This window comes from Echiichthys vipera (genome assembly GCF_963691815.1).
Source record: "Echiichthys vipera genome assembly, chromosome: 9".
NCBI lineage: Eukaryota > Metazoa > Chordata > Actinopteri > Perciformes > Trachinidae > Echiichthys > Echiichthys vipera.
This window is the reverse complement of record NC_139834.1, coordinates 17,144,675-17,172,433: the sequence shown is the minus strand read 5'-3', so window position 1 is coordinate 17,172,433 and position 27,759 is coordinate 17,144,675. Positions and strand designations below refer to the sequence as shown.

At 42.5% G+C, this 27,759-nt stretch overlaps 2 protein-coding genes across 2 annotated transcripts in view; one reads left to right on the top strand and one right to left on the bottom strand.

The window, feature by feature from the left end:
* rarga (retinoic acid receptor gamma a) overlaps positions 1–10,452 on the top strand; it is a 46,156-nt gene extending 35,704 nt beyond the window's left edge. Inside the window, 7 exon segments of the mRNA XM_083920938.1 lie at positions 2,999–3,147; positions 4,145–4,286; positions 5,329–5,492; positions 5,903–6,079; positions 6,400–6,604; positions 7,235–7,393; positions 7,604–10,452. Of these exon segments, the coding sequence (XP_083777064.1) occupies positions 2,999–3,147; positions 4,145–4,286; positions 5,329–5,492; positions 5,903–6,079; positions 6,400–6,604; positions 7,235–7,393; positions 7,604–7,959 (1,352 nt within the window). The 3' untranslated portion in view covers positions 7,960–10,452.
* Positions 10,453–14,160: 3,708 nt separating this feature from the next.
* Positions 14,161–27,337, bottom strand: calcoco1a (calcium binding and coiled-coil domain 1a). The gene is made up of 15 exons (XM_083919354.1): positions 27,201–27,337; positions 25,776–25,937; positions 25,589–25,691; positions 21,921–22,123; positions 21,513–21,725; positions 21,100–21,248; positions 20,940–21,009; positions 20,674–20,829; positions 20,032–20,286; positions 19,740–19,865; positions 19,391–19,486; positions 18,402–18,489; positions 17,982–18,229; positions 17,634–17,725; positions 14,161–16,243 (listed from the first exon to the last, which is right to left on the bottom strand). The coding sequence occupies exons 2-15, from the start codon at positions 25,905–25,907 to the stop codon at positions 16,216–16,218; spliced, it is 1,959 nt and encodes a 652-aa protein (XP_083775480.1). The 5' UTR covers positions 25,908–25,937; positions 27,201–27,337; the 3' UTR covers positions 14,161–16,215.
* Between the last annotated feature and the right edge of the window lie 422 nt (positions 27,338–27,759).

Below are 27,759 nucleotides of genomic sequence, written 5' to 3'. Positions count from 1 at the left end.
ATTTCTGTCGTGTGCAGTTACATTTCACTTCTAATGAGGTTGTGGAGAATGATGTACTGCGCCTCCCACTCATGCTGAAGCACTTTAGTGTAATGTAGGGGAGGGCAGATTGTTGTGTTTGCCAGTTTGTAGCCACTGTGTGTGTGTGTGTGTGTGTGTGTGTGTGTGTGTGTGTGTGTGTGTGTGTGTGTGTGTGTGTGTGTGTGTGTGTGTGTGTGTGTGTGTGTGTGTGTGTGTGTGTGTGTGTGTGTGTGTGTGTGTGTGTGTGTGTGTGTGTGTGTGTGTGTGTGTGTGTGTGTGTGTGTGTGTGTGTGTAGTTTGTAACCACTGAATAGTATCTGTCTGTTTGTGTGTGTACGACTGGGGATTAGGCCTGGTCAGTGCAGCTGGACCACTTGTGCACAGAGAGCATTGAGAGAAGGGATTAGGGAGTAAACTGATACTTAGCAGGAAACGAACAGTGGCTACTGGTAACTCAACTATCCCTCCTTCTTGCCTCTCTTATCCTCTTCTCCTCCCCCCAACAGCAGCAGCCACCCACCTATCCTACTCATCTCATCTGTCCGTCATCGGCTCACAGGCCTCGGCCGTTCGGATTGTCATGCAAATGGTGCCCCAGGCCTTGGAGCACTGATAAGGAGGGCCTCTCATTTCACAGGGCTTTGTTTTCTAAACAGTGATGAGCTGAGTTGAGGAGACTGGGGGAAAGGGGCTGCCTGAATGGGCTCTCTTACTGTGGCGCCCTGGGGTAAGTGGTGCAGGGGATTGGGTTGGAGGGGGCTGAACGAGGCGAAGTCTGGGAGGCGGGTACAGGAGTCATGTTCTCTGGCAGGAACCAGGTTCAGTGTGTTGACGGAGCCCGATGTATTTTCTCTCTGACCACTCGTCCAGAGTTTTCTCCTGGCCTTTCTCTCTTTTGCTCGCTTTTTCTAGCTCCATCTAGACAGTGTGTCAGTGTCAGTGTTTGTTACTTGACGCCACATATGGTTTGTCCTTTTCTTAGGGGTTGTCAGCACTCGGTCTGGAGCCTCATTTGCTGCTGTTATTATTGCATAAACACAGAGGTTCATGGCATGTTCAGAGGGTTTCTGCTCTCCCACTGACCCTGCTGCTTTGTTAGATTCTGGAAAGGGAGATATGAGAACTGCTGTAGAAACATTCAGCGGGTGTAAACTTCAGGTTTTAGATTGATTTGCACATTTGGCTTTGGGATCGCTCTTAAAACTAATGGAAAACATATTTGCCTCCAGCAAAGTAAGGTTTTCAAAGGAGGTATTTTCGATGTGGATTCTGAAAAGTCAAATATAAAAATGCATATGAAAAGCAGATGTTTGAGCAGCAGGCACCAAATGAAAAATGTCTGACATTTTTCTGTTAATATCATTAATGAGGCAGTAGCTGGCTAGTCACAGTGCTGTAGCAGAAGTGGTGGTAATGGTCAGCTTGGTCTTGAACAAGACTTGTCCTCAGGGGAAACAGTGTCCTCTCCTCCCCCTCCCCCCCTCTGCCCCTTTCTCTGTTTTTTATCAAATTCCTCTTTTTATGCCCCCTTTTTTTCTTCCTCTTCTTTTTGAAGTCTCCCCTCTCTTGTAAAAAGCCAAGCTGGTGGTTTTTGCCTCAGCCTTGGGTGTGAGAGAGGGGAGGAGGGGGACTTCTAGGTTAAGTTTAGGCTAGCCCTCTGTGCTTTCCATTGAAGGTGCTGGGGGGAGGTGGGGGCAGTAAAAGTTAGAATTTTAGAGCCTCCCTGTTTTTTATTTTATGATTGGCTTTTTTTTACGGGCTCGGAGCTACAGCTGGTGGTGTGAATAGCTGCCCAAGGTGACCGAGTCCCAATAAAGTGCTGGCCAGCCGGGCTGGGGCCTCTAGTCCAGCCATGGGACCGCCTTTATAGGCCACCTTACGAGCCGAAGCCTCTATTAAAACCTGGCAGGGCTGCACTGAGGAATTTAGGGCCAGGAAACAAGAGAAAAATAGGGTTTGTATGTCGGGGGGTGGTGAGATGGGGGGGGGGGGGGGGGGGGGGGGAGTTTGAGGGTAACCAAGGGTGTAAGTTGAAAGAGGTGCTGTTGAGTAAGTGGATGTTCAAGTTTGCAGCGTATGGATTCCATACTCCCCCAGAGCAACATGTGTGTCTGTGAGTCTGTGCAGGCTAGCATGTGTGACGAGGGTCTGGTCCTGTGTGTGTGCAGCAGCTTATGTTGCTCAGGGGAAGTATGGAATCCATACTCAGCACACTTGAACAATCCAAAAGAGCCTGTATGCGTTCCTCTTTGGAATATCGTGAAATTTAATGTACCGTGGCAAGTATGCGCCTCAAGTTTGCACTGACGTCACAGTTTCGAAAGGTAGAAGGAGAGCTTTGCACACATTTGTGTTAGACATGTTTCTCCTCTGTGTAAGCTAGATGTCATCATGAGCCGCTGTCATTCTGTGGAATGAGGAAGAGCTAGCTTTGACTCTTGGCTGCAACAGCTCACTCTATTAACTGGCCTTATCAGACAAGCTGTCGATCAACAGCACTCTTGCTTACTGCTGTAAAAAACAGTTTTGTCTGAGCTGTCATCTTCCCTTTTGTTTCTCTGTGTCCATGTGAAACAACAATCGACTCAGACATGCACCTGAGTGCTGTCCCTTAGGGTGGTAATTATTGAAACCGAAACTGTCAGTTTATACTTGATTCCTTTTTTAAAAAATCTCTCCTATCTTATCAACTCTGTCCCACAAAGAAACAAAAAGGAACATGTGATAATGTATCCCCATTCCACCTCCAGGCCAACTAAACGTTACTCAGCGTCTCTTGCTGGCCACACAAATCAAATGGAGAAGGAAATGCTCCATTGCTGTCACATCATGTTTGAATGCTGTTGAACACTCTCGATTATCCACATCTGCTACATGTATTGACAAGTGCACGTCTGACATTTCTGACTGGCCTCAGGACAATGGTTTATGTCAAATCATGTGTTCATGTACGTCTTTCTTTTCTTCTTCTTTGCAGCGGTGGAGACCCAGAGCACCAGCTCAGAGGAGATGGTACCCAGTTCTCCGTCTCCACCTCCCCCGCCTCGCGTCTACAAGCCTTGCTTTGTGTGCCAGGACAAGTCCTCAGGGTACCACTACGGGGTCAGCTCCTGTGAGGGCTGCAAGGTGAGAAGAACCTGCCAGAGCCTTTTGAGCTCTGCTTTGTCTGGATTTATTACATACACAAAAATGCCTGTTTGCAATTTATATTAAATAAAAAGTAGTAGGCCATGGTGGTATACAAATTCTGTATACTGAAAGTATCAAAATGCTCAGTCCACAGAGAAATGCACACAGCCCGCATTCAGAAACAATGCCTTTTAAATGAACCGTCAGGACTTCTGTGACTTCTATATAGAAAGTGCTGATACTGTGCCTTTTGCAGTCATTCCCCAGCTGAAATGACAGAGCAGATTAGAGCTTTGATTCTGTGCCCAAACCTGACTTGACCTGACCCGTCGGATTTGGGCCAGGCTGTAATTTCTTAACATTTCCCTGGGCTTTAATCAGGTCAGGTTTTCCAAATTCTCTGGATATCTGTTCAACTTACATGCATGGGTGGAAAAAGTAGTTTAAATTCGTTTTTTTTTTATCAGGCTCGGGCCCAAAACTGCTGCCGTGGTTCAGGTTAAGGTTGGGCTTAGAGAGAAACTATTCGGGTTCATGTCTAGCGCAGATTCTGATTAACCAGAAACACTGACCAATTAGAGCAGACTGGGCTTTTCTGGGAGGGGGGCTTAAAGAGACAGGCACTAAACCAGGGCGTTTCAGACAGAGGGTGAATACAGGTATATTCAAACAGACAATTCCATGTGTTTTGAGCATTAATTCGTGTAAACCCAAAATGTGAAAGTATGAACCTTGAAGGCATTCTGAAGCTGCTTCTGTAAAATGGGATAGATTGTGTTAAAAATGGAATCACTAAGAAGAAAAGAGAAAGTGAAAATCAGAATAACATTATAATGTTTCGTTTTTCTCCTCTGGATTCAAGTTGAGGGGGGGCAGGGGCAATTATGAAATAGAACAGTTAAATGTCACATCAGAAATTTGATGACTTGACTATAACACACAATATCTCTCTCTTGCCCTCTCCCCTTTTGTCTCTTGCTTCCTGGTGCTCCAGGGTTTCTTCCGCCGGAGTATCCAGAAGAACATGGTGTACACCTGCCACAGAGACAAGAACTGTCAGATTAACAAGGTCACACGCAACCGCTGCCAGTACTGCAGACTGCAGAAGTGCTTTGAGGTCGGCATGTCCAAGGAAGGTGAGCCCCCCCGGGCTGGAGTCCCAAGAAATAGAGAGACCCACTTCACAAAACATTGATATTCACTTACAGATTCTGCCTTCAAATGTTTCAGACATAGATCAAGACACAGTATGATACACAAGAGTACCTTGGAGACATTGGCAAGCAGTTGCGATTTAAATTCAACTTGGCTCAGATCTGATTTTTGTTTTTTCCAAAGAAAAGATCTGACCTGATTCACACAGTGTCAACTTATTGATCAATTAATGTTTAGTCAGAGACTCTGGGAAACTATGCAGCAAAGAGTGCAGAAGCAGATGATGAGCCTACCAGGGGTGGTGATCGGGGTGAGGCTGGGCACCGTACCAATCATATGACTAATCCACCCTTTACGAAATGATTCTGACTTCCTGTTTCACCACAGAACCTCACCCCTCTGGCCAGCACAGACACTGCTTTCATTCATAAAGACAACAGAGCAGAAAACAAGATTTAGAGTTTTGACAAAGCTTATGGCGCCAGGATTTACGCATTTTCGAATCAAACAGTTTTGTGACTCTTTGGTTTGACCTTGTGTGTGTAAGTGGCAGTTTTGTTGCCCTTCACAGAGCCCGTGGGACATGTATGTGGGTGTAATGTTTGTGTGGGATGTGTGTTAAGACCGGGATCACATTGTGCCTCTGCTATTACTGGATATCCTGAGAGGAAGGAAAGTATGGGAGGAGGGGAGGAGGGGAGGAGGGGAGAGGAGGCAGAGAGGCAGAGAATGGAGGACCGGCTTATGTGCACCGGTCAAGTGGATAGAGAGATGGACAAGGAAGAGAGTGGGTGATAAGAAAGAGATAGCCGGTGTCTGTCCTGTGCTAAAGGAAATATGTTAATACTGTTAAGGGCAAGTCTCCGTTGCTGCTGAGTTCTGGTTTCCACCAGCGAGCCTTATGTCCTTGACAGCAGTGAAAGACACAGAGCATGTGGATGTTTTTACATGTGATCACAGATAAAGAAGAGGAACATTCTGTAGCTGATTTGTGTTGTATATATATTTTTTTTCTTTACAAAGCGGTGCGTAATGACAGGAACAAGAAGAAGAAGGATGTGAAGGAGGAGTTGGTGCTTCCAGAGAGTTATGAGCTAAGTGGAGAGCTAGAGGAGTTGGTCAATAAAGTCAGCAAAGCTCACCAAGAAACCTTCCCGTCACTTTGCCAATTGGGAAAATACACCACCGTAAGTCACAGACACACGCACGCGCACACACGCACGCACACGCACACGCACACGCACACACACACACACACACAATCACAATCCTACACCACTGTTCACTCAAACTGTGTGGCAACATTCTTGAAGCTATGCCGTCACTGAGAGCTCCCAGGATTGCATGCAAAGACGTAAATTCACCGTAGCTTTCCCAACATAGTGGTGCTTTAAGTAATTCAGTTCCCCATTAAGCCATCTGTGTGGCCTCTGAATGATTGATGCAACATGTAAATGGATTTTTTTTCCCCCTCCTTGATTGATGTAAAATGTAAATGTATTGTGAGACTCGGACACGCATGCTCTCGATGCAAACAAGGTTGCACACACCACCTTTGTTCCAACATACTGATATGCGTGTGTGCGTGTGTGTGCAGAACTCCAGCTCAGACCACCGTGTCCAGCTGGATCTGGGTTTATGGGACAAGTTCAGTGAGCTCTCCACCAAATGCATCATCAAGATTGTGGAATTCGCAAAGCGGCTGCCGGGTTTCACCACCCTCACCATCGCTGACCAGATCACTCTACTGAAGTCGGCCTGCCTGGATATACTGGTGAGAGGAAACACTGTCTTTATTTTCTTCCCTTTGTCCTCTTTACTTGCTCTTTTCTTACAAATACATTTACTTGACAGATGAGGAAATACTGGCATCTTGTGGTCAAAAGCGGTAGTGCAGGAAGGTTTGAACAAATAATACTGAGCCTACTGAATCTTTACTGTGAGGATAGTGCCACACACGTGGTGCTTTGAGCTGGAATCTATGTGTTAAGCTACTGCAAATATATTTACTGCTTGAGAAAATCTCACTAAATCACCATTACATCATATGTTGCTCAGCTCTTACAAAGTTTTCCACTTTTCTTTTGCTCCCAGATGCTGAGGATCTGCACACGCTACACCCCAGAACAGGACACTATGACCTTCTCAGATGGCCTGACTCTGAACCGGACTCAGATGCACAACGCTGGCTTTGGACCACTCACAGACCTGGTGTTTGCCTTCGCTGGTCAGCTTCTACCCCTGGAGATGGACGACACAGAGACCGGCCTCCTTAGCGCCATCTGCCTCATCTGTGGAGGTACTGCGGCGTATACATATCCAAAGCCTCACATACACTCCAAGACCACTTTATTTGGCATACCTGGTGCTTAATAAAGTGTCAGTGTGGTCTTCTGCTGCTGTTACCTATCTCCTCTGACCTCTGGCATCAACAAGGCATTTGCGCCCACAGAACTGCCGCTCACTGGATATTTTCTCTTTTTTGGACCATTCTCTGTAAACCCTAGAGATGGTTGTGCGTGAAAATCCCAGTAGATCAGCAGTATCTGAAATACTCAGACCAGCCCGTCTGGCACCAACAAGCATGCCACGTTCAAAGTCACTTAAATCACCTTTCTTCCCCATTGATGCCCAGTTTGAACTGCAGCAGATCGTCTTGCCTAAATGCATTGAGTTGCTGCCATGTGATTAGCTGATTAGAAATTTGCGTTAGTTGGCGAGCAGTTGGACAGGTGCACCTAATAAAGTGAATAAGGTGTAAAGAGGAAATGGCTTTAGTAAATCTGTCAGCATTCATGACACGGCTTTGATAGGAGCAACAGCTCAACATATATCTTTTGATATGTAAAATTTAAAATTATTTATTTATTTTAATGATAGTGCAAAATTTTGGTGAATAATATAATGTGTTTTCTGCACTCTTCATCAGACCGTATGGATCTAGAGGAGCCCCAGAAAGTGGATAAGCTGCAAGAGCCTCTGCTTGAGGCTCTAAAGATCTACGCCCGCCGCCGCCGCCCCAACAAACCTCACATGTTCCCCCGCATGCTGATGAAGATCACTGACCTCAGGGGCATCAGCACTAAAGGTTAGTGTGAAGAGAGTAACAAATTCTAATTTTGAAAAAGGCTTGACCACTGTCATAACCAATTCGTAACAAAGTTGTCTTTGTCAGTAAGACACTGAATCTCTACTTGTCTAATGGTGTTTCATTTATATCAATATTTTTAAAACATGATTACTAAAGTTATGTTTAATGATTACTAATTATCTACCATCACCATGCTCTCCGTTTCAGGTGCGGAGAGAGCCATCACTCTGAAGATGGAGATCCCGGGGCCAATGCCTCCTTTGATCAGGGAGATGCTCGAGAACCCAGAGGCCTTCGAAGACCAAACAGAGGGCAACGAGAGCCCTCCGCCACCGCCGCCACCTCCGCCGCCGGCCCAAGTCAAGCAGGAGGCTGAGGATGAGGACAACAGCTGGGCCACAGAGAACGGCAGCGAGCCATCGCCGGAGGAGGAGGACGAAGACGATGACGACGACGTGGGAGATGAAGATCGAGACAGGGGCTCGGACAGCGATGGGGAACCCTGGGGGGCTCTGGAGGCCATAGATGGGTCGAGAAAAGGCCTCGTCGGGAGGGCGCAGTGAACAGAGCATTTCAAACATACACATAATCAAGCACATACTGGTTCAACACACACACACACACACACACACACACACACACACACAGACACACACACACACCACACACACACACACACACACACACATACACAACTGAACCTCACTCACTCTTCCACCTCAACAAAATGCTGGCCTTCCCTTTCCGCTCTCTCTCTCTCCTTACTGCACATGACTGTGTCCTCCACAGGGGAGCACAGCAGAGCCTTATGTGCGCAGACACTTCTAACTCAGGCCACATGGTCCATGACAATGAACTACAGAAAGTAAAGCAGAGACGACAGTAAACCATATGAACTCCTGGCATAGCCAAAAGAGAAGTTAACACGACAGCAAGAACAGACACTCTTTGAGAAAGCTAAACGTCTCTTTTTTTTTCACTATTGTTGTTTATATCTAAATAGGGGGACAGTCGAACCAGACACCAGAACTGAGCAGTTGATTCCGATGGATTACAACAAGCACATTTCTCAAAAGACAACAAGAGTACAGGGCAAAACCAAATCGAGTATGCTAATCTTTTTTTGTTTTGTGGTTATTGCTTTTGAATATTGTTTTCAGTTTTACTTTCTTTTTTTCAATTTATGAATAAGTCCATACATATCTATATACCATTATATTTTTGTCTTTATTTGTTATTCTGGTTTTATATAATGAATCCTTTTAGACAAGTTTTTTTCTTTCGAAGAGCTTTCCTCAGAAGATATTCCGAGGGAAAGAAGGGTAATCAGAACTGGCTGGGTCTTCGTTATCAGCTACATATGCTTAGCTGGGGCTTTTTTTTTTTTTTTTTGGGGCACTTTGGCTCATTGTGGATGTCAATGATAATCAACCCAGAGGACTATTGTTATGTTGCAGTGACTTAATCAGTTTCTGTTATCAGGGAATTGGCATTATTCTATTTTGCTCTGGTCGCAGCCGACTAATGCTGCCGATGCGGAAAGTAAATATCTTTGTGCCAAAGTTAGGAAAAGTCATCTTTGGAGCATGAGTTTGACTACTGGCAGGGACTCCAGCCACGATCCACTGCTCTCACACATGCACTAACACACACACACACACACACAAAGATGCATAAACACACTCCGTTGGCTTTACCCTCAGTTGTGGTAGAATTACCGACCTGGCATCGAGTGCCCGGTCAGATTTACACTTGACCGTATATGTAGCACTTTTGTGATCCGCTATTCAAGTAAAGGCACACATCGTCTGCTGAGAGTAGAGTTACTGTCTACGAGCTTCTATCTCCGTTAGCAACAACATCAACATATACAGTAGAATACAATCAACCTTTGAGCACTCCCCAATGATGTCAGTAGATGAATGCACACTTTCGGCATGGACAAATAACACACCCACGCATAGTAGCAGTATCATGCATCAACACAACGATCAAAGACATATGCAAGTTGTAGGCAGAAATCTTTATGGAAGACATTTTTGGAATCAGACTCAGGGCTTTTCAGTAAGGACCAAACCCTAGCTGCTTTCAGGCACGCTAGAAAACAGGCAATATTTATGTGTGTGTTCTTGACTCCGTTTTGATCAGCTCAACCCCTCTGCGTGTACATAGAAGGTGACAAGTCTGAGAAACCGCATGGATACCAGTCTGACTCTCCCAGAGGGGGACAAATCATCGTCATCATCATCACTGCCCCGCCCGTGCTCACGCTGGCACCCATGCAGCAAACTGCCTTCTCATCCCAAAAGCCATTTTTATCATCTTGTCTTCTTGTGTATATCCTCCCTTCTTTTTTTTAAAGGAGCTGCGGAGGATTATGTGTTCTCATGTATCATTTCTTTATTGCCAAAATGTCTCAGTAGGCGATCAGCTGGGAGAGCGCGGCTGATATACAGCACAGAGGGGTTTTTTTCTGTCGCTCTTTGAAGCAATATGAACATTCTTTCTGTCGCTGCGAGAGGTCCCATTTTCTGAATGTGGGCAGGTCTCTGTCTGTCTGTCTGTCTGTCTGTCTGTCTGTCTGTCTGTCTGTCTGTCTGTCTGTCTGTCTGTCTGTCTGTGTGTGTGTGTGTGTGTGTGTGTGTGTGTGTGTGTGTGTGTGTGTGTGTGTGTGTGTGTGTGTGTGTGTGTGTGTGTGTGTGTGTGTGTGTGTGTGTGTGTGTGTGTGTGTGTGTGTGTGTGTGTGTGTGTGTGTGTGTGTGTGTGTGTGTGTGTGTGTGTGTGTGCTTTGACATGTTTTGAGTCATTGGGTGAATGTCCTCAGCACGGTGCTGTCCACACGAAAACTAGTGTGATGACCTCATCCCTTCTCTCTGCTGGGCTGTCATGATGTCAGTGACGGCGATGCAGGCAGAGCATTGAGATTATGTTGTTTCATGTTTTTGTTTTTCAACATGGCCAAGGTGTTGTCTACCCTCTGTTTATGTCAACTCTTGTCATACAAAGAAAAGCCATATAAACAGTAAGAGGCACAATAAACTACTTTTGTGAGATGACTTGACTTTTCTTTAATATGATTTTTCTGCATATATGATTAGATCATTTCACTCACATAAGGAACATATTAAGGAGTTAACAGTCTTCTAGCTTTGGGTGAACGTAACCATGCAATACCAAATGTATCAGTAGAGGGAGCTCTTGCACTGTGACTGCAGGGTGCACTGCATGCAGCAGTGTTCACTCTGCATGGAGGATAAGAGCTGGGTCTGTTAGGTCATGGAGAGCTGTGGGTGCAGAGGTTCATAAATCACAGCCTCCTGCTGAACAAGGACATCAGATAAAGGTCTATTCCAAAGATTTGTTCACTCTGCAGTTGGAGGTTGTGTAAATTCCTATAGTCTTGTCTCAAAGACAGTGGAGTTAAAGTTAAAAAGTAAATCTGTCTGTTTATGATTTATTTATTAGACTTTAAAAAGGTTTGCACTTTACAAAGATGTACAAACCCAAACAACTCACTGGAGTAGCTTGATAGATCAGATATAATTGTATCTTGATTTTTAGATACACTAGATCAAACTAGTAATGCAATTTACAATCATTTTTATTATCGATTAATCTGTATTTTCTCAATTGATGGATTAGTTGTTTGGTCTATAAAAAGGTCCAAGATGACATCCTCAAATGTCTTGTTTTGTCCAAAACTCAAATGTCATAAAGGAGGAAATACACCAGAAAATATTCACATTTGAGAAGCTGGAATCAGAGAATTGTTACCTTTTTCTAAAAAACAACAACAACAAAAAACAATTAATTGATTATCAAAATAGTTGGCAATTCATTTAATAGTCAGTTAATAAACGACTAATTAACTAATCTGAGCTCAAGATGAACCATACTGTATATAGGACATTAGTAGTTGATTAATTGGTTCAGTCATTGAAAAAAAGCCATTTTTCTTATTCCAGCTTCTCAAATAAGAAATGCTGGATTTCATGTCACTGACAATTGAATATCTATGTTTTTTTTTTTAGACTTTTCGTCAAATAATGCGAAAAAAGTGATGGACACTTTTCTCCTATTTGTTATGTTTAATAGACTAAACCAGAGGCTCTCAATGTGTTTCAGCCATGGACCCCTTACAAGATAGAGAATAAATGTATGCCCCTCGGAAACCTTTGATGTAGCCTATTTTACACATTATGTGAAAGAACACCAGAGAGGTGCCTATTAGAAAGATATATTATATTATACCTGTATTAAGTATATTTGCAGATAGGGATCAACTGATAACGGCCTCTGCTACATATTTGTGAACTTAGAACGTAATTATAGATTTAAAAAATTAAAATATTTATTGAACTATGAAGCCTTTTGAAAAAAAAAGTCATGCTAATTTAAATGAATGAATCTAAAAACATTTCAGGAACCCCATGGCAGAGCGCCACGGTCCCCTGGGGGTCCCTGAACCACACTTTGGTTCACTGGACTAAACCATTAATCAAAGAAATATCTGTCAGATTAATTGATAATGAAAATAACTGTTGGTTGCAGCCCCAGGTATTACTCATGTCGAAAGTGAAAGGGATGCTTCCATCTAAACAGTCAGAAGATGGTCCAACATGGTCTTGGTAATGACCTGTGAAATGAGAAAGTACTCCAGAGCCCTAAACTTAAGTCAAAGTCAAACACATTTCTCAGAATATCCAAAAACAAAAAAAACACATAGCTGTGGAAACCACTTTTGAAACAAGCAGATTAATAAAAGAAGAAAAGCTTTAAACATTTTTCAGTCTCCTTATAAATGTCACCAAAAATCAAGAGTTATACATTTATCACAATTTTATTACCTTGAGTACATCACTGTCACTGATAAGACCAGCTCTCTTGACATCCTGATAAAGAACAGGAACCCTCTTCGTAAAGGGCTACTGATAGTAAACATCCCTCTTTTTTTAGCGTACCAGAGTGGGATACTAATGCCTCACCTTGATTTTATTAATAGAGAGAAAATCAGAGGTGGGCGATAAACAGAGATGAGATTCTATCAATTATATGATTGCTTTAATTAACTATCATTAAAGACAGATCAATAACGCCAGACTGGAATTAAAATAAGGTCCATACATTATACACTATTTTACAAGGAACAATCAAATGGCCTCATATACTGAGCCCCCCTGGAAAGCTGTTGCCATGGGAACCCATGGGAGGGTTTGGGTGTGCTTGGGGGAATTTAAAGGAGGAAGATTTCTATATACTCATCCTTCCACATCAGTGATGCTGGATTAACTAATTACTTGAGCCAGGAAGGCCTATTCACAAGAAATAAAAAAAAAAAGATGGAGACGTGTAAAGAAAAGGCCTCTGGAAAAAAAAGGTAAAACTGTACAATGAATTCATAAAAGGTAAAAATCTCCCTTGTAATATTCTTGCAGCCTCAGGACATCAATTATTCACAAAAAATTGTAAAGAATCCATAAAAGTAGGCAATGAGTGCTGCATACCAAAGAAATTTAATTTGAATATTTAAACACACAGAGGAGAGCACGTCGGCTGAGTTGGCTCTGAACATGAGCAAACTGCAGTGGTGCCTTAGTCAACACACAGGAGAGATAATGGAGCAGGAGAGGCTGGCTCCCCCGAGAGTGATCAGGAGGATAAAGCTCACTGAACCCAGGTGCTCCTGGCAGCAGTTAGAGGGGAAAGACCCAGGCTCAGGGTGTGATAAAGGCAGAGAGTGGAGTTGCACGTGACCTAGGATTAACAAGATAACAAAAAAAAACTAAAACTGTGAGGCATTTCTATGTGGCAAAGCTCTATACAAGACAGAGGTGTGCCTATATATGCTTCGAAGCGGGGTCACAATGTGAAGCGGGACATCATTCAGTCTTACGCTTGGGTCAGAACAGACAAAAAAAGACATGTTTGTCATTTGTTACATATGCGGTGAATCTGTGGAGGGGTTGGGAATCAGTCAAGGGAAGAGAGGAGAGGTGAGGGGAAGGTGAGAAATGTTTTCAAGTGCAAAGACCATAAATTTAACACCATCCACTGTGCGAACAGAGGCAGGCAGGTGATCTTAAAGAAAAGGTAATGGAGAAGGAGATGAAGAAACGGGGTATAAGTATCTGTGACAAGAGTGAGAATGGAGGGACGCCAGCAGGGAGGAAGAGGGAATAAACAAGGCCAGGTAGAGGAAGGGATTTGGGGAAGGGGAGTGAGAGAGAGCCGGGGAAGGCAGGCTCAGAGTCATAAAAGCTAGGAGATGTGTTCTGGCCTCTGGGTCTTCATATCTTTTACATTTCTAATTAAAAGAGATAAAGAGTGAGGGAGTCATCAATCCCACAGTGATTTCCCAGTTAAGGTTTTAGAGGGGGCTGTAAACTAGGCAGCCCGGCATCATTGATTTTATAATTAGCTATCGTCACCCCAGACTTAAGGAGAAAATGTGGTAGAGGGGCAGGAGCAGAGCTTAAAAGGGAAAAGGTAGGAGACTGCCGGAGGAGGGGGGCGGCACAAAGATGAAGATGATGAGGAGGTCAGGCCTGAGGGGAAGAGACCCGGGAGAGCCAAAGGTGAGTGGAGAAGGAAATCCAGAATGAGAAATGTATCTGAAACAGGCAATGAGCCAAAAGGGGAATATAGGTTATATAGCTGCATGAAAAGAAATGGCATAGTTAATTACCAGTGAAATGTCAGGTGAGGATCAAAATATTGCTATGATCTTTGGCCAGAAAAAGACACATTAGACACGATAATTGATACATAAACCATTTTATTATACAGAACCCCACCCGAAACTCCCCGTTACATGACATGATAAGAAAATACACAGCGCGTGTACATGTGGGATAACCTTCACACACAAAACTTCAAAAACAAACCATAACCACTGGAGCTTTATTGCAACCGGAGACGGTGTGTCCCGACGAGGAGTACTCGTACTGGAGCTCTCAGTGGAAAAACAACAACAAAAAAATCTCTATGACATAAAGTGGGATAACAACCACAAACAAGGACTACGGAGAATACATGTAGAGTAGCGTGCTATCTATTCTTGGAAAGAATATCAGACTCCTCCAAATGTCCCGCTTCGATATAAGGAGAATCACCATGTACCCAGTGACACAAGGTAAATGAGAGGTCGGACTCTCCTTTCATGACTTTGTTCACAATCCTGTTTAAACATCCGAATCAGTTCATTTTACCTTAAACTCAACATGCACATACCATTCCCTTCATTAGCACCGATGTAACATGTATATCAAATCTTCATAGAAAGTGAGTATTTGAAAGCAGAAGGTTAAAAACAAAATGATAAAATATACGTAAACACAACACACGATGGTAATGATTAAGATAATAAAGAAAGGACACGACTTACATATAAGAGTACAAGTACAAGTATCCATATATCAACTTTTCATCTAAAAACTCTTCTATAGTAAAAATAGGGTGCAAATTCAGCAGATTAAGATGGAGCATCAAAGTGTCTAGCAAATCTTCTTAGCCAAGCATGGAAATCTTTGTCATACATTGCACAGACAGGTATGTGAAAAACAAACAAACAACTATTTCAAACTAAACCTGAATATAGTTTAATTGCAGCATAACTCAAGTTAATTATAAATAGAAGACCATGAAAAATGTATACAGTATTGATTAAATAGTAGGCAGCCATTTTTATTAGGCAGTATATTGCCATAGGGCGAGGGGGAAAAACCAACACCGTGCCATGATGCCAGCATCTCTATAGATGATTTTCTTTGACTCTTTAAAAAAAAAAAAAGTTTCAGGCACAAATTTAGAACTGCGTGAACGGGAGATAAGATTTCCATACAATACAAACTGTAACAAATGCTAAATGTCCAAATGGCCGGCTAGGAAATTAGCATTTCAATAATAATGAAACCCCAGGTTCATTAAAAAGTGAAAAAGGCAGCTGATCTCTAGTGTAAAGCTTATGAGCATTAATTTTTATAATAATGATGATATGAAGGTACTGAAGTAGAAAGTTGCATCTGGCATCTATTTAATAGACTTTAAACACAATCTGTTTAATAAGCTTTCTATTTCGCATGCTTGTCCGTCTCAGAGCGCCTCTGCATCACTAAATCTCCTTAACTGCATCTGCATGGCAACAATCAACTGCTAGAAAAGACAAGAAAGTGCATATCAAATCTTACTTCTGAGAAAATTAAAGAGAAATATGATGTCATAGACCAGACATTACAGCAATATAACTCTAGCATGATGCTGTATCATTACTTTATGCTGTTGTGAATAGTGTTCAAAGCTGCTGTGGAGAATTTAATGCTGGAAGAGAGTTTTGCCATGATTTTCAGCGGAGCCGGGGCCCTGCACAAAACATCATAATTACAGTGCCTGTCATGACTCCTAATCACAAATGTCATAAAAACGACATAACATCCATCGTAAAGCTCTCGACGTAGCAATGATTCAACGGAAATCATTCCGCTACAGCCTGCGAACTCTCAAACGCCAAAGCCCATGTCCAAAAGTACGCCGTTTCAAACTGTGCGACGGTCTTATGTCAGTCATAAACACCCTGTTGACCTGCCACCACAAGCATTATGTCATTCATGACAACGAAACAAGATAGGGCAATAACACAACAGTCGAAGAGGGGAAAAAACCAAGGGTTCACGGCAGATACGATGTAAATTGCATATTAACATTTTTGTCTGTGTAGTGACTGAGCTGTGTATGTGCTTGTAAGTGGAAGTAATGTGAAGCCACATTAACTCCAAGAAAGTCCCCCCATCTCCTCTTTTTGATCGTGGCCGGATCTCCGCTGGTTACCATAGCGAGGTGTCGGCCAGATCACTGGAGGAGGAGACAAAGCAGAGTGTGCGTGTGTGTGAAAAAACTGAAAGAAACACACATTCTGGTTGAAAGCGGGGGTTAGACTGAAAGAGCGGGCGAGTGGGAGAGAGGGCTTTAATGATGCTGAAAATTGGCCCGTGACTGCGGTACACCCCTCAGGTAAATCATTGCTACAGCTTGCTGTCAACTTATCTGTCCCCTTGTCCTCCCATCGTGCCCCTCCCACGCCCCAGCTCTGTCTCACACAGTCTCCCCCGCCTCAACTTCTTTTACGACCACATATTCAAAACTTCCATCTTCCAGCCATACTCACCCTGTCACCATAAATAATTGGTTGCATGTGTCTGTGTGCAATGCATTAGCAAGCTTTGAATTCATTGTCTGTGCCTGAAACCATTTCTGTGTGAGACCAGAGGTAGAAAGTACAATTTTAAAGTACAAATACTTCATCCTTCCCTTTTTGAGATCATTTAGGTTTTTACTTCTCCGCATTTAAGAAAGAAATATTATACTTTTAACTCTACTGCATTTATCTGGCTGCTGTGTTCACTAATTACTTTGCAGAGTCAGGTTATACACACAAATCAAGTCCTGAGCTAGTAAAATATGACCCATTGCTGAAGTTTAAAAACCAGCCGGCATGACAGGAAGAAATGTGTCGGCTTGTTGGGCTTTAAAGGAGTTTTCATTTTTAATATGCATCCAGTAATGCAAAGCTCCATTTTTGAACATTAAATCTTCCAACTGTGCTCAATTTGTTGTGATTGTCTTATCGTCACTTGCACCACCCTTCTTTAATCTAACCTAAATCATGCCTTGTATGTCAAGGGAAGGTAAGTAGAGTGTCTATTCCGCTATTTTCATCTTTTAGAAGCTGTAGTAGTATGAATAGTTCTATCAGTAGCAACATTAAATACTTCCATGTGTAACAGTGTGATAGGCAGTGACGGAGAAAGTACTACTTCAGTAAAAATACTACTTCAACAGTATAAAAAATACCCCATTTCAAGTCACAGCTTATAGACATCTATAACATGACAAGAGACCCCCAGCAAGACAGGCTTGTAAGAGGTCACAAGCCAACCACTAGTTGAATCTTTGACACTGCATTGTATTTTATAAGACGTGAAAAGAAGTAGTGGATCAGAGGTTTAAAGAAGAGTAAAATGCAAATACTCAAGTAAAGTACAAGTACCCTCAAAAATATACATGAGTTAATGAATTACTTTAATTTTCACCACTTGTAAAAGGTACTTCTCCTCCAAGTGATGAACATTTCACTGGAAATATGAACAAAATAAGTATTTACTTTAAAATTACTAAAATGTAGTGCGTATGTGTGTGTGTGTATTCTGTTTATCAATGTGTGTGTTTGAGGTGGGAGTTTTACCTCAGAACAGTGTCTGCGTGCTCAGGCAGCAAAAGTGCTGTTTCCTCTCCAGAGCTGTGCCTTCTACACTGAAGTGTATCAGATTCCTCCTCCTTAACACGAGAGAGCAACACAGGAGAAAACATGTGCACGCGCACACGCACACGCACACACACACACACACAGCTATTACAGTCTATTACAGCACTAGCGGCCTAATTGCTTTTAGGAGATAATGTCTGTATCAAACGACCCACTGCCCATGTTTAACCGGTGTGCACGGCTATCAGCACGAAGACATAGCTCATTTTCACTATCACATGCAATTAGACTATGATGGCGCAGAATGGCACGTACGGTGTGTCTCACCGAATCAGAGCTGTGCGCCAAAGTGTCAGCGTCGGCCTGGTGTGGCGAGGAGAGCGGGGCCGGCTGGTTGATGACCACTGCGCTCCTCTCCGCCTCCCTGGGGGAGGGAGGAGGGGTGGTGAGGAGCAAGGAGTGCAGCTGGCCCTGCTCACACAGGCCGTAGTGTCCCAGAGGTCTTGGTGGATGGAGGGGCTGCAAAGCTTCTGGGTTCTCGTCCTCAGAGTCAGATAACGCACTGCCAGGCCGCCCTGCCAGATAGAAACATTGGCAAAAAATGGTCACTTTTCCTAGGAGCACTGCTGCTGTCCATGACATATGCCCAATCTGAGCAATATTTAGTGTTGCTGTTCAATGATAGTTAACACTTTTACTGTGTACATCTGCGGGGCATACAGTAGATTAATGTGTGGCTCCACTCACCTGTAGAGGCAATCGGGGCAGTGCTCCACTTGGCACTGGCCACTGTTCCCATCTTCTGCTCCAGCTGACAGATGTACTCCATCAACTCCTGTAGTGGAAAATACAGCTATCATATCATGCACCAGGGCAGGACTTTCATCATGGCGTCAGCCGCCACCCCCCTCGTAACTCTCATGATGTCCCACTTCTTCAAGCCAAAGCCACATAAAACGGTTATATTCTACATCAACAAACACAACACTTGCTATTATATAAATATCATTATCACTGTTCAATAAACATTTAAACATTTTGTTTGATTTATGACATGCCACAGCTTGACTGCTATGCTCCCATGTGGCGTTGGTGTTAAAATTAAGCTGGACACTGATTTTAAAAACACTGACCATCTACTATGCCAGGAGTGGACAAATGTGATGGTGGTTAGCCAACAAAAACGCTGCAGGCACTTTAACGGCGGCAGCACCCACTGCCCTGAAATCCACTGATTTATATTGCACTATAAACAATTTATATTGCACAATAACAACTAAGAAGACAACCACAGACAGAAGATTCTCAGAACCTGGGACATTCACAATCTCTGTATACTTGTGTATATGTTAGATCAATTAGTCAGCTTAAGGATATGAATTCATTATAAAACAGCGTTTCGAAAAACAAATATTATTTATAAGTGTACTTGAGCTGGAGAGTGGTGCAAATTGTAGCTAAACTTGTAAATGTAAATTTTAAGCTGATAACGACTTAAGTACTGCAGCTGTGAGCTTATCGGAATAAAACCGTTCCAATTTATTTGTAAATCCATGCAAGCCATTCATTAGCTGTGAGATGAACAGACAATGAAAGGGGCACAAAGTCAGTGCCTGTGACACCATACATGCGATGTTTACATCTCCAAACAGTAAAGTTTCCCCCTTGCGTGGACAAGCTTTCTGTCTGCATAGATTCTAGTTTTCCCCTGTGACTATTCAAACTGTGTTTCTGACCTGTTTCTCTGCAAGGAGCTGCTCCTTCTCTTTTTGGCCAACCCTCAGGCTGGCTTTCAGCTCCTGGAGCTCCCTGCGGGTTTCACTCAGCTGAACCTGCAGGCCAGACATCAGAGGACAGCAGCACAAGTCAGAATCATCCAGCAGATACTATGACTTCAGAAAGAAAGTTGTTTTGTATACAGAATAAATCTTGATAAAGTTAAAGGGATAGCTTTGACATTTTGGGAAATGTGCTTTATACTGCTCCTGTTTCTCTATGGCAAATGTGGTTTTATTTACTGCAAACACACTGAAGTGAACTCATAAAACATCCTATAACAGGTAAGTTCTTAGTAGTCTTTCTCACCCTGTTGCAATCCTTTTCTCTCCCGAGCTCGACCTCCAGCTTCACTCTCTCCATTCTCTCCTCCTGCAGCCTCTCCTCCATCCTCTGCATCTCTGCGTTGAGTTTCTCCAGACGCTCCTGGTCCTTCTGTCAGGGTCACACACACACACACACACACGCACGCACGCACGCACGCACGCACGCACGCACACACACACGCACACACACACACACACACAGTAATGGGACAAATATAGAAAGATACATTTGAAACTTTAACTCTACCACAGCATAAATGTATTCAGTTCTGCACCTCGGCAGTGCGCTGCAGATTCTGCCTCTCCTGGGCCCACTTGGCTCTTCCCTCTCTTAGGGCCAGACTGGAATCTGCAAGCTGAAGGGTGAGTTGGGCAGCCTGCAGACGAGCCTGATGTAATTCGGCCTGCCCCTGATCCCTCTGGGCCACCATGGCACTCAAATCACTCTTCACGCCCTCTCCAGCGCGCTCAGTCATGTTCAGGCGCTCCCGCAGACTCCGCATCTCCTTCAGTGTGGCCTCGTTCTCCGCCTGGGCATAAAGAGACAGGAAAGCGTGCATTGGCAACTGGTTGTGTTTGCATAATGCCAGTCCGGAAAATAACTAATACTGGACTTGAAATGCCAACATCGTGTTTCAAGTCGATTCTACCAAAGTTTTAGAATGGGCTGACATATAGCGGTTATTTATCCCCAATGAATTCTTGTGTCAGGTGCAAATACGTCTCCACTTATAGGAGCTGCTGAATAAAGTATTAAACAAGAGCGTGCCGTTGGTTTTTGGTCACAGCACATCACACATTTGAAGCCTTGTGTGTGTGTGTAAATTTGCCTAGTCAAGCCTTAACTATCAATCCATACATCTCAACACTCCTTTGAATCCCAGCCCCTCTGATTTCCGAAGAAAAGCCTCTTTGACCTCTTTCCTGTGGGCAGTGGTGAGTTTCTGGGTGAGGGTGGTGATGCTGTTTTGGAGCTGCAGGACACTCGTGTCTCTCTGGGCCAGCGAATTCCTCAGGCCCTGGAACTCCTTAGACAGGCTTCGGAGTTCACCTTCGGTCTGCTCCAGCTTGGTCTAAGAAAGAGAGAGAGAGACACCCGACACAGATAGGAAAAGAGAGTGAGATGCGGAAGAAAAGAACAACTGAGGCACAACTTCAATAGTATCTTCTGAATTGTAATTACCTGCAGGCTCTTTCTCTCACACTCCTCTTCTTTTCTCTGAGCTCCTGCCCTCTTTGCTCTTTCCTTCATCCTGCACACACAGATTGGGATAGTGATGATCAAAAGTATTCATGAGAGCCACATCAAACTAAAATATGGAAGAAAAAAAAAGAAATCATACCGTTCCAACTCTGTCTCTCTTTCCACAGTTCTCTGAGTCAGGGTTTTGATATCCTCCTCCAGCTCTTTGATTCGCACTTTGCTCGCCTCCCTCGCATCCAATAAAGCACTTTTCTCCTGGGCTAGTGATTCTCCAAAAGCCTGCTCCTCCTTACAGACCAGAGGCATTTTTAATTTTTATGAGGCATTTTAATTTATCATGACTTAGGCTAGGCTATCCATATAAAAATATTTTACATTCAACATTTTAATATAACAACCCAGACATTTTATTGAACTACTGCTGAGGCAGAGACGTGCTTTTCATCTGAGAATAAGGGCACAGATACAGATAAAAATATGGAAATGGAAACAGGCAAATTGGTCCTATTCAAATGATCTTGCCCCTGTCATTTGCTTAGCTCTCTACACCACCTTCTGCTCCATCTCCATCTCCTCGATTTTCTCTCGACTCTGCTTCAGCTCTTGCTGCAGCCTGGAAATGTCGCTTTCTAGCCCTTTGCGTCGTCTGTCCCATGTCTCCCTCGCCCTCTTGTACTCCTCCTTCTCTGTCTCCCTCTGCCTGTGTGCCGCCTCTTGCGCCTGCAGCAGCTCGGCGCGCTCTTGCAGACATTCCTGCAGCCGACTCTGACAAGAGAGACAGGGAGAAGCAGGCAGCGGTCAGGGAACCAGAATTGTTCTCTGGTCTTTGTGTGCACGCAGTTAACAACACTATTAATTTCTCAGCATATGTGTTTTATCAGCACTCATTCATTTTGCTAAACTGAAAATTGTCCTTCACTACCTCGTCTAATAAATCTCTTGCGCGTTTGTTGTGCTCACCTGTAGCAGTTCAGCCCTTGGCACTACCAGCAACATGTCTGTGCCTCCTTCCTCTCCATAGGGCTCCTCCTCAAGGGTCACCAGGTCCTCAAGTGGCTTCGGAGCGCAGAAAGTGAATTTGGAGCTGCGGGAGAACACTTCCCCCTTAGCATCGATATATACAAACTCATACTCTTCGGAGCTGGGCTTGGGTAGGTAGGAGGCTAAAAAGTGGTGGAAAAGATGAGACATGTTGAAATTAATTTTCAGTGAGGAATACCTGTATTTAGAAACAGCCCATTTTTAGCTGTTGAGCTCGCTTCCCATTATACTATATACAGTGTAAAACAAGAACATGGTGGAAGGAAAGTGCACTTTAGATAATGAGATAATTTTACAAGCCTGCCTCTAATTTTGGAAGAGCTAATCACCTTTTAAGATTTAAAATTGTTGAAAAAATCTTGAGGCACTCAAGAGGGTAATGATTTAAAAAGCCTTTAATATCACATGGCTATTTAGTCATAAAAAAATGCCTTTAACATCTCTGAGGATGAGGCCTACTATAAATCTTTATGAAACAACCTGCCAGTATTTTGGTATTCATACAATAAAAGCCTTTAGAGAGTTTACATATGTATTTCACATTTATATGGCTTTAATATTGTAATGCATAAAACATTACATTTACAAATGGAACATTCAAGTTGTATTTACAAGTTGAATGCAATGGAATACCATTGCTAGGCAACAGCCGGGTCCTTGTTAACTTCTTGTCAGCTCAAAACTCTGAGGTCGGTTACAGTGGTAACCTAACATGCACCCTGGCAAGTTTTCTTCACCAAACGTTGATAAAGAAAGACAACGAAAGACATCGTTGATCTAGGTTATGAATGTTATTTTACTTCCACAACGACACTCTTTTTTGAAAGATAAAGATGCACAGTCTGCATACATGCATTAATATCTCTACGCCCACTGGATTCAAATGGAACCTCTGCCTTTGACCTGTTGTCATGGTGAACGTAGTATCGGAAGCTCAATTGCTGATAGCTTTACTTATACTTAAGAGTTGATTTAACTAACTCTTATTATCTTCTGGAACTGAAAACCCAGGGCTTCCCATCTAAGGCTAAGTCAACTCAGAGTTCAGAATTAGGCCTAGAGTTTGATAAAGTTTTATGCAAAAACCTTTAGGGCAGTACAGGCTGTTACAGATTGAATTGCTTTAAAATGAAGTGATTGAAAGAATGTATTGCTTGAACTTATTAGTAAACATAATAATAATAATAAAACATGGCTTCTTATTAGTGAATTTGCAATTATGGATATGGCAATTTTCCATTTTTATAATAAGTAGCATGTATAGACGTCCTGTTTGTGTGTGTGTGTGTGAGTGTGTGTGCGCGCGCAACATGAATAATAATAATAATAATAATAATAATAATAACAGAGTGAAAAAAATTGAATTTCCCCTAGCAAGAAATAAAGGCATTCTTTCTTGATTAATCATATATTCCCGCTTGTTTTTCTGCATATTATTTTGTAAGAGTCCAAAAAATCCATTCTTTAAAAGCAAAATCAGATTCTCATCAATATTTTCAATATAAAATCACATATTTTAAAGTATCCACAACCGTACAGAGCCAAAATAAATGTTTACAGTTTCTCAACAGTTACAACAAAAAGTGCAACTAACATTAGTATCTATCTGAAATTGTTTTTTTAAATATCGTTTTTAGATGGATAGCTGTTTTTTCCTATAAGTTAGTATTTTGCATTAAACAAATAAAGTTTGTTTGAAATAAATAAAGTGCAGCTTCCCACCACCAGGGGCAGCACTCAGCACCTCCGCGCAGGTCATCAGCGCAGGTGAGCAATGAAAAAAAATGGCGTCGCGCACCAATTTCAAATGTACAACGATCCTGTACAAGTGTGAATTACGCGTGCTGCTTAAATTAAGCTGATGTTTTGTTACTTTACACCGAGCTGGAAGAGACCTTTCCTCACAATATGTCGTTGAGAAGTCCAGCTTCCGTCGAGTAAGTTCCTGTTTTCGTTATTCTTCCGTTAAAGTACTTAAGTACAGGATACTAGCTACTGTTAAAAGCGTCCTATCGTTTCTCTTGCTCTCTTGATATTTGCACGTATGCATTTGTCTTTGTTCTGTCACTCAAAGCACTTTGTTAACGTTTGTTTTTAAAGGTGCTATATAAATAAAGTTATTATTATAACTATTCACAGGACTCTGCTGTTTGGCTAGCTTCAGTACTGTTGTATGCTAAACTAGCTGCTCACTAAACAGCGTTTCACAATTAAATTATATCAACATGAATGATGCTATCCCTGCTTTCTGTCTCTCAAAGTATTAAGCTTACTGTTAATTTATGTATCTCAGGCTTGCTGAATTAGTGACATCTTTTAAATCACTTCTCAAAACACATTTTTATACACTTGCTTTCATGGGATGTCATTTTATTTTTTATTTTATGTCTTTTTACTGTCTTTCTTACCTTATGTGTTAATTTCTTTTTCTTATTAATTTGTATTTTTGTATTTTGTAATTTATTTTTACTGTTCCTCTTGTTAATGTTTATATGTATGGATTTCTATGTTCTTTTGTCTTTGATCTGCCTGTTTATATATATATATATATATATATATATATATATATATATATTATATATATATATTATATATATATATATATATATATATATATATATGCTAGTTTGACCATATTTGTCAATATGGAAAAGTAAATCCTAAATCTTGATTTACTTTTCATTTTTATCCCTCAACAAAAAACTGATGCCTCCAGCTTCCCATTCAGACCGGAGAGCAGCCAGCCACAGCCTGCGACTTCATCCAGCCCATAAAGTAAGCTAACCTAATATTATCCTTATCTCACACAGGCTATAGCTTCATGTTCAGAATGATTTACTTTTTCCTGTTTCACAACACATGCACAGTAAAGGGACCAGATGGAAAACGGAAGGAAGAATGACATACAGCAAAGTTTATGAGCTGTATTGTAACTTACAGCACCAGCTTAGGTCACATTGCAGGCAACCCTTCTTTTTAAATCACTGCAACGCTGATGATAAGGAACCATCAGCAGTTTCTTTAGACTTTCCTCCCTCTGCTCTTCTTCAAATGAAGAATGACATTGACAGTATGCTTAAGTTAGTGATAAATCACTCTACTAGAGGTCAATGCCACACCTGCTGCACACGTGCCCCTCACACTGAATCAGGCTTATCAGTTGCCACTGATAGACAGGACAGAGTGAGCGCTGTATTCTTCTGTGACTAGTAGTAGTCAGAGCAGGCTTTGACAAAGCCACTGTCTTTGTCATTGTCATTACTCAACCTCCTGCATCCTAAAGAAATTCATTCAAACCATGACAGAGACTGTGCTTGTGTTAGAGCCCGAGCTGAGAGGGATATTTGTCTTCTGTACACAACATTTTCCCTGTTATATCTGTGGAAATACTCTTAAGTTAGAAATAATTAGCATTTTCCTCCACTCTACACTAGTCGCTAGCCTTTTGTGTACAAGAGAGCAATTCAATTTACTGAAACATCAATCTCCTGGTGAAGGTTTTACATGCGGATCTAAGCACCGTACCCGTATAGATTCTGGCTAACTATGGGAAGTAGAATACAATTAGGAAACACAGGCACAAGTACCCTGGAAGTGCACACAGCAGTTGACATCTGTGCCCTCTTGATAGTCAGCTGGGGCCAATGCCCAAACAAATGTGTGGTAGTCTTTCACTGACGACCATCCCACCTGAGGAATAAAACATGCTGTTATTTTGCAGTTGAATACTATTTATTCACTTGATTCTTGCAACAGTCATTAGGTTAACAATACCTTGAAGAGCCCTATCCAGTCATTGCTGGCCCAGTTGTGCTGGGAGCTTAGTGTGTAGTGGCAATCGACTCTGCTCTGAGGGAAGTAACTGCAGCCCACGTTTCTGAACTCCACCTGCCAAGTATTTTCCATGGCAACACAGAAAGGCAGGCGATTTTGCACCTACAGAGTAAAAAAAAAACCCACAATGTTAAAACTGGAGATGATTTTTGTTTTATTAGGCTAATTAGTCCAATTTCGAGGTTGAAACAGACATGCATGGTTAAGTGAGCTTAAATAGGCAAGAGGTGACCGCTGGAGAACAAACAAGACTGAGCAGACAGTTTGTGAATATTTATTGAGTGTAACAAGATATCGTGACTGAGCACACACTCAAGGAGAGGACACTAGAGCTAAACCTCAGTGTCAGCATGGCCTTTCATCAACATGACATATTACATGTTTGTCACCAGGGCTATTTCAGTCACCGTCAACATCATTTGCTGTTGTACACCGTCACATGTTGCATGCAGTACAAGGTGTACAGGGCCTCCAGCATGTATAGAGATCAAATTCCACTGGTAATATACACTCTGTGAATTTTGAGGAATTCAGGCCTGCAGTTAACCACATCACATTGAGACATGTGTCTTACAGAGAGCATTATTTATTAATTTAGCATTGAGTGGGGTGCTGACTTCCCCATATGTCATATGTGCCTAACTGTTGGATGTAATCAGTCATGGCTTATATTCAACAGATTAAAATGTAGGGCTTCCCCCTCTTGGTCAATTTGTCGACTAAGCACTCGTTTTGATTTAAGCCAACTAAGATTTCTTAAGTCGATTAGTCTTAAAAAAAAACAACCTTTTTCAGCTCAATGACTTATTTCCATGAAACATCTGTTAAACACAAGATTTAAAATGGAGCTTTTGCATGACATCTTGGCTTACAGTATATGCTACAATTGTGGATTGAATGTGATTTACCCATACTTAATATCTATCCTCTATAGAAGGCTACAGGCATAATCCCATTTTCTATTTTAGTAAAGCATCCTTCTATATTTACGAATAAGGGAAGAAACTTTTCACGTGTAACTATTGCAGAACATTTTACAGATGGCGTCAGAATCCATAGGATCAGTGACTAAAATATACAGTAGCTGTCGGAGGGTTCACATTTCACAGCACGAGGCTTGAGGCCCAACAGTAGCACATGTCGAGAAAACAATGTCCCATGCTCATCGATGCAAGCTTAGGAAGACAAACGCGAACAAAGCCACTAAAAGGTAGATCCGAACCTGTCGGTCGACTCGTTAATTCACACCGTCCAATTAGTTAATGTGCTGCGCGTGCACGTCAGACGAGACAAACAGGCTTTTGTTAACTAGCTGCAAAAGACATCTGCGCACATTATCTCTCGGCCGTTTCTGGTGTATCTTACCTTTTATCGCCTTCACTTCTCTGTCAACTGTCTAAACCAGGCGTGTCTCTATCAGATACAGGACTCACTATGCGTGAGAAAACAACATATAAAGGTGAGCGATACAGACGTGCGTTCCTCCTCGGGCTCAGTTGCTCCACTAACTCGAAACAATAACAAAAAAAAAAACAAAGCAAAACACAAGCATGACAGCTTCACTTCCACCGCGGAATTGTGGGAGTTGTCGTTCACCACGTCGGTGAGATGACGCTGAAACGCCGCCCTCTAAACTACAATCCCCAGTGTTAATGCAGAAGAGCAGAGGACGCGCTGGATGTAATGTGATGCTTCTCACCGGCCGCTGTTGTTTTGCTCATCGCACGTCAAAGCAAAGAGAGCCACTGGTTGTCCCACACAGTTGCTCAGACTGACCAATCGGATTCAGTAGCTCTTGTGTGCGATGAGGAAGACAACGACTCACGGGTGATGCAGCGAAACGCATGTGTGCAGAGTGACAGATAGCAATTTGACCCTTGTTCGCTTTCTGTTGGGGTTTCCTTTTGATTTTCAACCGTCCATC

What these genes read in the sequence shown, in the direction of transcription:
- calcoco1a (XM_083919354.1), bottom strand. Translation starts at nt 25,907, where the DNA reads ATGGAAAATACTTGGCAGGTGGAGTTCAGAAACGTGGGCTGCAGTTAC. An exon ending in ACTGGATAGGGCTCTTCAAG is followed by an intron (nt 25,692 to 25,775) that starts GTATTGTTAACC and finishes TTTATTCCTCAG; the next exon opens with GTGGGATGGTCGTCAGTGAA. An exon ending in AGCTCCTTGCAGAGAAACAG is followed by an intron (nt 18,490 to 19,390) that starts GTCAGAAACACA and finishes TTTCCACTACAG; the next exon opens with GAGTTGATGGAGTACATCTG.